At 43.9% G+C, this 12016-nt stretch overlaps 1 protein-coding gene across 1 annotated transcript in view; it reads right to left on the bottom strand.

Moving 5' to 3' along the window:
* snx29 (sorting nexin 29) overlaps nt 1–12016 on the bottom strand; it is a 152808-nt gene that overhangs the window by 62125 nt on the left and 78667 nt on the right. Inside the window, exon 15 of the mRNA XM_084077833.1 lies at nt 9370–9476. Within this exon, the coding sequence (XP_083933959.1) occupies nt 9370–9476 (107 nt within the window). The remainder of the gene's footprint in view (nt 1–9369; nt 9477–12016) is intronic.

Genomic DNA, 12016 nt, shown 5'->3' on the forward strand with positions numbered 1-12016 from the left:
TTTTGGATATGTCGTTATAGGCATCATTTTTCAGGACTTTTTCCACTCGGAGCCACATGAGGATAGCTAGTAACCCTGTAATTTTCCAAAAGAGTCCAAAAGGCTATTGAATGGGCAGCCCTATGTAAGCACGGACGGGCTTAAATTTACAGAAGTCTAGTTCCCATCATACCATAGGTGTGTCACATCTGATATCACCTGTACACCCCCACCCCTTCCATGACGGAACAGGGGCCACATTTACATGGTTCTGCCCTACAAGCCCTCTGATGCCCCGAGACATCATGACTGTTCCTGGCATGGCAGGCATTCATCACCTCCATTTACTGAGGCACCGTAACTCTTAAATAGGTTGTTGGGAGAAAAAAAAATGGAATTAATTTTAAGCGTGACGGAACCCAATTAATTCTCACTGAGAGGGAGCTAATCAGTTTGCCGTTCTCCGGCCATGGTTCACTCTCTATTCTGTGTGTGCACATTTTGTATGGAATGGATGTATAACCCCTGTATGTGTCTACATGTTTTTGCCAATGCCTATATATGTCTGCTTGTGCGTGTCTACGTGTAAGTTATGAGCGTCTGTATGCACGTCTACATGTGTTTGTGTGTCAGTCCACTTTTTGTCCTACGCTATTATCTGGTAAAAATACATTTGGCTCAGTATTCTGTTTTTGGGAATATTTTCGAGCAGCCCTGCGTATGAAATCTACCACATAATTGACGTTAGACTTAACTTTTTTCCCCTGCAGCACCTAATAAAACTGCTGAAAGTTTTCAACTGTGTCGTGTCTATGTGCACTACATTTATTTTGGTTTATTTTTTCTCTTTCTAGCTAAAGCTAGCCTGGAGGCCCACAGCAACGGTACATGGGGCTAATTGCAGGTGGTAGCTGCAGGAACATCTCGCACACAGCAATTTATTGAGGTTCAATGTGCAAAACCACAGTGGCCATGAAGTCACAGAAGAACTAGAATGACTAAAAATGCAATTTGGGCCACAACATCTATGAATGATGATGAAACACTCAAAAACAGCAACAAAACAAATAAATGAACACAGAAATAATTCAATAATAAATTAAATTGTGATACACAGTTCTTCCTCCCTCAGTCAGTGATATTGGTAAAATTTTGAGTCAAATACTGTATCTTGTATGCCACGAATACAGGCAAAGTGTGGTTTTACAATTTTTTCACATTTTGAAGCTAAGGAGACTGAAAGAATTCCTGTACCTACAGTGTGTGTGCATGCAGGGATAGGGGACACAACCTTTAGAAATGCTTGAGTCTTGGAGGCTTCCTGTCAGACATGTGATGCAGACACATTTCACTATTTCTCTCCGTCTCTCACCCTCAGTTACTCTCCCTTTCTGTCACTCAAGTCAGTAACACACACACACACACACACACACACACACACACACACACACACACACACACACACACACACACACACACACACACACACACACACAGTACAGTATGTACATATAATCTCAACAATGTCACCACGTCCTCTTCTGTTCACAACCAACCTCTCATCTTCTCTCCACACTGTGCCTGTCCTCTCCTCAGCTCCCTGCTGTGGCTAGCCAGGCTACACAGTATCTGAGCTGAGCTAAGCTGAGCTGGCCTGAATAAACATCTGAAGAATCCAGAGATATAGAACAACAGAGGGACAGACAGAAAAAGCCAGAGTGGGAGATGGATGGAAAGACAGAGACAGAGAGGATAACATGAGGACAGACGGGGAGAAAGAGTAAAAGCTGTCTCATACACGTAAGACAAGTGTTGACATATGTCATACACAGGCTGTCTGAAGGCACTGAGGTTGTTATGCTCAAACAAGATGTCTTTAGAGTGAGCTGTCTTCCAGGTTTTTGACTATGTTACTTTAGTTAAAAAAGGTTGTGTGGGCGGTCTCTGTCTGTCTGTCTGTCTGTCTGTGGCAGGCGTGCAGATATGCCAATATCTTCTATTTATTATCTAATATTTGAGGGGAGACTGCTCAGTTTGCTGTTGCTCATGGCGGGTCAGACTCAGGATAGTCTGATTGAAACACATTTTAATCACTTTTTTTCTCGCTGCCGCTGTATGCCAGGAAGGGATTGGACAGCTGGTGCATGTTTATGTGTTGGAGACAATGCGAGGGAGAGAGAGAGTGCTCTAAGCAGAGAGAGTCGTCGAGACTTTTGAGTGTTTATGAACAGATATAGCTAATATGAATAGCAAACAAAAGGAGGTTGATCCCAGTCTCTAAAAACACTCAAAACAGAAAAACAATAACTGCAAAACCCACTTGCCTGCTTGGACAACCAGAAAGCAAAATGCAAGTTTGCCCAATATATATATATTTTTTACTTCAGGCGTGTCATGAACACTGTTATGCTCCTCTGCTCTGACAGAGATAATTAAATACAGAGGTAGGCTATGACAAAACAACAGATGATGCAGCTGTGCCCCACATTATATTTAAGTAAAGTCGCTTTGACATGACAGTTCCGAACAAGGACGCCTCATTTTGTTAAAGGTTGCCTTGGCTCCACTCTTCTCGTGTCCTTTTTCCTTGCTTCCTCGGCAACTCCTTCTCGGGACTAAGACCTGAGCGGAGGCAAGGAATCGATGATGTGTGCACTGAGAAATGAGAAAGGCCTACTGACTCACAGGAAGAGACTGAGAAAGAGAGGACACGAGGGAGGAGAGGAGGGACAAAAACCCATCCTCAACAAGAGGATGGGTTTAGATTATGTATCACAAGCTGTGCTGTCCACTCAGGAATGAGTGAAAGAGAGTAGAGGAGTAGGAGGGCAAAGGAATGAAAGGGAACAGATGGACAGAGCCCCCCTCTGTGGGGGAGAAAGGGAGTAGAAGAAAGTGTGTGTAGTCACAGCTATATATACACTAGGTCCCATCATACAAGGCTTTTCATCAAACAACACAGAGCTCTGCAAAGGATTTGGATGAGAGGAGCATTCTTTCGATGTTCTCTACACTCCGATGTAAAACCTGTCAGCTTAAAATTTCAGGCTGTTTTCATGTGAATGAACAGGGTGAATGCTTCAGAAGAACCGTGGCCGTCTCTAGCACACGTCCTCCCTGTTTACAAGCTGCCAAAAGCATTTGGAGTGACAGAGATTGGGCCACCGCTCAAACAAGGTGGTCATTTCGTACGGCGCCTCCTGTGTCGCCTTCTTCTGTGTACAGTATGTGAATATAAACGAGTCGAGAGACTGTTTGAATTTCTTTTTTCTTCCACGCTTCCCTGGAGAATTGAATAGAAAATGATCCTTTATCAACATGCACGGCTGCACGCACCCGGCCTTTGGTGGGTTTGTTTTGGGCTTGTGTGGAGATCCCACCCCTCTTGCCCTTAGTTTTCATTCATTCCATAAGGAATTAGCCAAGCTTGGACTGTGTTCTAGGACATAGGCAATATCCATAATTTCAACATGTTAGGCTTTGAAGCAGAGGTCGTTATCCAGGGCGACCTACATGAACGGCAGCTGTATAATGAGCTTCAGTTCCTGATTCACCAACATTAAAGCTACTAATAGCAAGCAGTCAGTCACGAGGGTCACAGTAATCAGACAATGTTCCTGTGATACTAGGGCATATATGGAGTAATTACCAGAAATACAGTTATGACCCAAGGATCTCTCTTATCTCCGCGACTTGCTGTGACGCACTTTGAGCTTGTAGATCGGATAATTTTGGTGCACTACAACCACGCGCAACTATATATATAACTCAGGCTTTAGTTTATGTTTGTGTGCGTGTGAGTGTGTGCGTGCGTGCGTGCATGCGTGCGTGCACGCACACGCATGCATGCAGGGGGAGGGTATTTTATAACAACTTGCATCAGAAGGCCGGGACAATGGCTTGTGATTCTTTGTTCTGTGTTCAAGTGTCTCCTCGCTGTGCTCTAAGTACCTCTTACATGTCAACAATCTGGGATTTTTAAAAACTTCAAATATGTCTTCAAAAATTACAACAAATGGGCCTAGACCGTGGCGTCGCGGTCTAGGCACCCTGGTTGAAAATCCTTAATAGCAGTGTGCCGCGGGTTCGCGTCCCGTTCCCGTCGGCCTTTCCTGCATGTCTTCCCCCCATCTCTCTCCCCATTCTTCCTGTCAGACTACTTTCCCTGTCCCTCTTCAATGAAAAATAATAAAAATCTACCACAAACAAATCTTTAAAAAAAAAAAAAAATTACAACAAATGTGTGTTGCTATATACAGTACATAGCAACAGGAACCCCAAAAGGGGTTCCCGTCCTGAAAGGCATAGTTACAAATAGGGGTTCCCGCCCAAAATTGGATAAACAAGATTTATTTTATTTCGATTTTAGATTTATTTATCGTTTTCTTTCTGTGTTTTTATATTATTTTATTTTGAACGTGACTTCCACACCTGTGATATCACAGACGTGAATCTCAGTTCTTTCTTGACTACAATGGACTACAGCCCATGTTTCCTGTAGTTCCAGTCAGACCGGCCACTCAAGCTGGGTGGGGCATGCATTCCCGACTTGCATCGTTCCCGAGCAGGCCGGTACCCAATGGGTACATGCATGTATCTATCTATCTGATATTATGCATGTACAGTACTTTATACTGTCATTACATGTATCCACACACCAAGTCAAGTTACTAAGTGTAAATCTACATACAGTACTAAGTAGAAAAAGGAACGAGAGCATGGACTCTTTGTGTGCAATATAAACAAACTACATACTACTTCCCAGCTTGAATTTGACATCAATGAAAGTGGTTGCAACTAAAAGCACATTGTCAAACATTTTGAAAATAGCAGATTGTGAAGATATGAATTGAATCACACTGATGTAATTGCACCCACAGACCATTTGGGCATGTCAGGCCAGTGCTTGCCCACAAAATCTATCATGGGAATTGTAGGACACCGTGAAAAACAAAACAGACTAAAAAGGGAATTGTCTCTGTAAATGTTTGGTATTTTAAAGTCTCGTCTCAATAGACTATGCTGAACATCAACAATAAACTGAAATGCACATCAACAACAGTGCGAGTGTTTTGCTTTCATTCTTTATTTTGGCATTTCTAGGCCGACATTAATCACATTAACAACATCAGACATTGCGCTGGCATTTTTGTTTTGTTTTTCCCGCCTTTGTTTTTTTCTTGGGTTTTTTTTCTTTCCTGTCCGGGCAGGTTGCTACCGCGCCTCCTCTCCGAGCAGGGGTCCCAAATTCTAATTGCCAGTGGTTCTTATGTAATTGCTATTCTCGTTTGTTGTTGTTGTTTCATGGATAATTAATGAGCCTCATGGATCAAAGGGAGGCTCTGTCGCCCCACCCGCACAACCCCAGCCCCCCAGGATGCAGCGACCCACATCTCCACCACCCTGCACAGTTCACTTACAGCAGCCGCGTTTACTCCTTCTAACAGTACAACACTATGTGAAAATCCAGCGCTGGGGTAAAATAAGATTTTGATGCAGTGAACAGTCTAGTCTGTCTTGTGTTTGTGCGTGTGTGTGTGTGTGTGTGTGTGTGTGTGTGTGTGTGTGTGTGTGTGTGTGTGTGTGTGTGTGTGTGTGTGTGTGTGTGTGTGTGTGTGTGTGGGTGCGTGCGTGCGTGTCGGGGGGGAATCCTTGTTTGGGTGTGTTTGCTTAATTGGGTTTGACTGCAACGTCTGCCAAAAATCTGGGTTGGGAGGATCCTGCCTATGAGCTAGAGACGGCGAGCTACTTTGAGCTACCGTCTGGAGACGGCGGTAGAACACGGTGACACTCTTATGATGCAGCTGGGAGCCCAGTTTTGCCTGAATCTGGGTGTTCCTAGAAAGCAGCGCACAGACCAGTTCACTGTTTATCCAGTCAATAGAGATCCATATCAAATTAGCTCCTGAGTTAGGTACAGTATGTCCTCAATTGTGAAACAAAATTGTGAGGTCAAAGAGAGGCCAGGGTGATTCCAGGTGAGCAAGCCGACACTTTATATGCCGTTTTTATGAGTGACAGAATGCAAACCATAACTACGCCTCTACTTCTACCTACTGATGACGAGCCCAGGTGCCAAGGGCCAGGTCGGATGTTTAAGTCATCTATTATATTGCTATGCAATTTTTTTACTAGTGTTGTACTTGTTCTCTACACTTACCTGTATCTTTGTTTCATCCTTAAAGCAGTGCTGCTATGACAATTTCCCACGGGATCAATAAAGATCTACTGTATCTAACCATATATCAGATAACATGTGATTGTGGAAGTGTGAGTACTTGTATATTTACAGTATTGTGTTTTTTGCTATACTGGTCTTTCCTTCTTTCTGTCCATCATTCTTTGTATTTCTTTCCTTTATTTATTCTCACCATGCAATTATTTTTGTGTAATTACACGCACGCACGCGCGCGCGCACGCACGCACGCACGCACGCACACACACACACACACACACACACACACACACACACACACACACACACACACACACACACACACACACACACACACACACACACACACACACACACACACACACACACACACACACACACACACACACACACAAGACTGTACTTATTTCACCCACGGCCTCACAGTCACTGATAACTAACAGCCATGACATTCAATGTGCTCCCACACGCACAAACACACATACATAACATGAATACATAATGCACACATACCAGTGCACTCACAATGACAAATGCACACTAAAACACATCGACATACTGTACAAAACAGACAACACCTTCCCACTTGCTTCTCCTCAAATGCACTGAGGCCTAAAAATTATGCATATTGATGGGGTGCGAACCCATGTGACCCCCCCCCCCCCCACATACACACAGGCGACAAAGAGGGGGTGGAAAGGGTACCGTTTGGGAGAGGAAGGGACAGTGAGAAGGGTCCAAGAATGTACAGAGGGAGAAGATATTGGTAGAGGAGAGGGAGGGAGCATAAGAAATGTGTGTGTGTGTGTGTGTGTGTGTGTGTGTGTGTGTGTGTGTGTGTGTGTGTGTGTGTGTGTGTATCTGTCCATCCGAAGAATTGCCTCAAATGCTAAGACGGACACTAAAATGCAATGGGAAGCATCATTAAAGTTGGACTTTACAGCGTAATTACACGTGTTGTCAGAACGTTTTGGTGTCCAATATGCCTCTGATACTGAAACCACCAGACTTCTATGTGTATCAGCCTGGGATTTGATGTGACATTTCCATGTGATCAATATCAAACCTCTCTGCCCCTGCGCTCCAACAGTCTTCGCACTCATCCCATACTAATGTGACTATGTCCACAAACTATGAGTGAACAGTCCAGCATCTGCTGCTGTAACTGTGTCGTTAACTGTGTGGAAAGGCCAGTGGGAGGATGCTAATGAGGACAATCCAACAATCCACCGCACTGCATTGTTTTGCACTTTGTGTCTCGGGAGTTGGTAACATTTAGTGGCCGACACGGAACCCGGGCTAGCACGTAGCACAGCTATCAATGTCTTTCCCTAGATTGTGACACTTCTCAAAAAGACCACAAAATGGCAAGACGACTTGATACATAGAGGGAGGGCAAAAGTGTGCCTGCGCTCAAGGTCTGTTTTGAAAATTGCTTGGTTGGACTGGGGACTTGAGAAGCGCACAAGGTCGATGGTGACAAATAGTGCTTGGGACCAGCTTGCTCACTCAGGAAGGCCCTATTGAGACCGACAGCTAAGCAAATGAATGGATAAATAAGTAAACGGCATGAAAAATGCATTACACACATGTACAATACATGAATAATTGAAGAGACGGTTTTCCCCGCGAAAATAAATAAATAAATGAATAAACACAGGCGAAATTATTTCTTATTAAAGAAATAGAAAAACGGGGGATTGAATAATTCAAGAGGATGCCTCCCCGGCCCTGTTAGAATACACAGACACATTGTTCCTCCATCTCTCCCTCTTTCTTTGCCAGTGATGTAACAATCTGGCAGGGTTACGGAGTTGTCACACGATCCAAACAGCAAGCTTGCAACAGCTTCCATCACCACCTGCAATGCTGTTGTTAATACAGCCGTTTTTGAAATATGTATATTCCACCTGTCCAGTGAAGACAACTTAGGGACCAGGAAAATAAATTGGAGGTTCTAGAGGTTTTCACAATTTTTTCAGCACCTGGCAATTTGTGCTAAATGCGGATGAAACCATACAGCGATTTTGCAGTCTGTTTTCAAGTTCACGTTACAAACTACAACCATTTAAAAACATGGCAGCCTGCATAAGACTAACCTTACGGTACACCATGATGTAAGCAACACAGTTGCAGCAGCTAATACAATTCATAATGGGTGTGTTAGACCTGTTGACTACCCATGGCTCTGGGCACACCATAATCTAACACACTTATTAATTGAATTAGTTGAGCCTGCGTTGCTTATAGACGGCCAAGTTTTCTGCTGTAGTTTTTAACCTGAACTGGAAAATAAACAGTATAGTACTAAATCAGCCTAGGGTTTCAAGCACCTTGAACTACCATTTGATTCAAAAGCCATGCTTTCTTTCTAGTGTGATCTTTAGCACATAGCTCAGAGCAAGAATAGTTACTTTCTTTTCCATTGTACAAAAAGGATTCAAGCATATTACTGACCTAAAAAATACCTATAACACTCATATTCCAGTGAGGGTTTGTAGTACGTGTATGAAGCCAGATGAATGTTAAGTGATGGATCAAACACTACTTCAGAAAGCACACTTGCGCTTCCTCAAAGTCATGGTGGCTTGGTGAGGATTTCTCATCTTGTCTTTGAGGCTCTCTCCTCACAGCTCTTGGCTGGCCCAAAGGATTTCCTGTCCACTCACCTGGATCGACTTTTAAAAACCTCTTCTTTTGGCTGCTTGCTTCTCCCTTTGACTCCTCGCTTTGTATTCCCTTTTTTCTTTTTTCAATCAATGTGTTTCTCGAGTCAACCATTAGATATATAACGGTTAGAGAATAACAGCCTTCATCGTGAATTAAGTTCAAGCAGAAGAGTAATATCTGGACAGTACCAGCATAACTTTAGGAGTTTTACTGTGCAAATGATATAAGGACATAGCAGATGGATGGAGCCACTGTAGACGTCTCTCCTTTTACTGCATGTTTGATTGATTTCTGTTCAGGCCTTGGAAGGGAAAATCTAAAGACCCAAGCAGTCTGTGTTAAAATATACTTTTTTTGTATTCAAGATGAAGGCTATATGCATCAAGGATTTCTTCTATATTCGAAGCTACTGCATGCAGAACGAAAAAAGGATACTGGCATGATGGCGGTTCATTGTATAAGTCTACCCATCTACAGGTTACTCTTATTAACATTAGTTACATTAGCTACCGTAACACAGGGATAGATCGAGGTACAACACTGACCTCTATTAGTTTGCGTTCATAGCTGGCAGCGAGCTCTTCGATGTCACCCAAGGACTTGCTCTGAGAGACAGGGGCCTGGTCTTCACTGGACTGCAACATGGGAAGAGCTGCAGAGGAGAGAAAAGAAAGACCAGCAGACTTAAACATCTTACCTCAAAACCTCACCAGACCTTCACCAACACAAATACAAGCATCCATGCACACAAACAGACACACAACAGTGAATACAGAAGGATATCACAGTATAAAACTGTGACAAAGTGGGTGAAAGCACGCTGTTATTCACCACTTGTCCATTACAGGATCATCTTACACATTGCATTTTTCTACATGTGTTCATTGTGCTATGGTACCTTTATTATGTGGCAGGTTTCAATATTATAAATGTTGGTTCCTTCCTAGGATTGCTTAGCATTTAGAGAGTTATTTACAGTAGATGTGCAAAACTGCTTGTAAATGAATACAAGAATGGTAAATTATGTCCTTGTATCAAGGTTACCGTGTACAGAATCCTCCTGTGTTATGGTACACAATGAAGAAGTCTGGGTGAGAAATGAACACCCTATATAAGCGGTGAGGTGAGGCCATGCTACCACAAACACGTGCCTTTTGCTTGATTTATTATAAACTAGAGTTTCGGGGGGCTACGCCCCCCTCAACCCCAGCCGCGCACGGGGCCCAGCGTGGGTGCGTGTATATTGGGGTACCCAAATCGCCGGAGTAAAAGTGTCAAAAAAAAAAAAAAAAAAAAAAAAAAAAAAATGGAAAAAATGTTAATAGTGATTGTTACTTTGGTGGTCCGCGGACCCCCTGGTGGTCCGCCGACCCCTGTGAGTGTTGGGACCCCCGGGGACCCCCCTGGAACATGGCGGAGCCCTTCGGCAGTTTTTTGTTTTTTCATGCACGGTTTGCTTGTTTCTGTCGCTTGTTTTTTAAAACCTGGCAGCAAACTTGGCAACCCGACTGACATCACTGAGCTATCCTTGGTATTTGTACTTCCGGGTTGCATAATGATGACATCACTGTCGAGTCCTGTGGTGTCATGAACCTAGGCAGGTTTGTTTACCAGCTTAGCCTGGGCAGCGTGCTGTGCTGTGGCGGTGGCTGTTTGTTTTTGTGTTTGGGATGAACATGGCACGTGAAGGACGGACATATTGTGATCGAGACATGAGTGAAGTGAAAGTAACGGCCTGGGTGGAACAAAGGAGGTACGTAAGAAGGGGGGGGGGTTGAAGCAAAGGAGCTGTGTGTGTGCTGTTGTGGAGGACATGGGCAGAGTGTAATGGCGGCCGCTCGTGTTGTTTCGGCGAAACCCGTCGCCGTGCGGCGTCGGTGGTGTGCACGGTAAACGGTACGAAGCTGCCTCCCCTTCCGTTTTGTCCGACATTTGGTGAGTAGAATTAATTATGTTGCGCGGTGGAAAAGGTGTAGTGAGCAATGAGAGGTCCCCTACGCGACGCGTAAATTCAGCGCGGCCGCCGTGGCGAGTCAGTTGGCGACATGTGGTCTGGCGGTGCGTTGTTTATTCGATAACAGAGCTGTGGGGTGTCGCACCCAGGGTGCGGAAGTTGCTCGCCATTTATATAGTTAGATGGAGTTGGACATCAGCGTGTAGACATGGGTGCAGCTGATGTTCCTTTTGTTTGGTTCATTCTAAGTTGTGTTGGGATGTCAGTGTGTAGCTGTAAGGAGCTGTTGTTCCATATCACCACATTTTCCAAGTTATTTTCTTTGTATTGTTATTTTGGCTGCACTGTGAATATTCACCTAGACAAAATCAAGTTGACTGCTGAGTGTTCCTACCTACCACCATCCTCGATACTCAAGCTAGTAGTGTAGTGTATTACAATACACACAAAAATACAAATGTGACAGACAGACAGAGGGGGTAAAAGGGAGGGACAACAAGAGAGACCGGAAGAGAGATATGAGAAAGGGAGCGAGGGATACTGAGGGAAACAAACAAAAGACAGAGAGAAAGAAAGCAACAGCAATGTTGACACCAACAATGATATTTTGACATGAGGCGCGAGCCACATGTTTCACACCCATTTATGAGCAGAGGTGGGCGGTGTACAAGCAGAGGTGGCGTTCTGGCAATTACACGCGTTGTGTTGTCTTCCGGCGATGAACGCTGGCACCTGCCATCGCCTGTCGTTGCTATTAAAACACCCAGACAACACCACAATGCCCAGCAGCTCTGAGTCTGAAGACAACACTCTGTATAATATACACATTAGCAGGACAGCCGGCAAACTGCTTAGGAGGAACCCTGCTGCTGCATGCTCATGGAAATAATCGAAGATATGGCACCGAATGTATATAAAGCTGTCACCATGTTAGAAAACAAAAAAACAACACGGAAATGCAAGTGACTCCATCATACACAAGAAAATAAGCATGAACACATATGAATACACTATGAACAAAGACATAGTGTGGCGTGTGGCACATCAGCGTAGTGATATGTGTGAATGAATTAGCACTGCATTTAATTGTTGTGGTGTGAATGCCAGTACCGGTAGTTGTACTTTTTTGCTAACTACTATCAAAATTAAGAAGAGAGCATTTACATTCTTTAAAGTTGTTCTGTGCAAATTTCCAAAAAACGACTTTTAGCAGCCTCTGCTGGTCATTACCGTCACTG

Source organism: Gymnoscopelus microlampas (genome assembly GCF_963454915.1).
Source record: "Gymnoscopelus microlampas genome assembly, chromosome: 14".
Classification (NCBI taxonomy): Eukaryota; Metazoa; Chordata; class Actinopteri; order Myctophiformes; family Myctophidae; genus Gymnoscopelus; species Gymnoscopelus microlampas.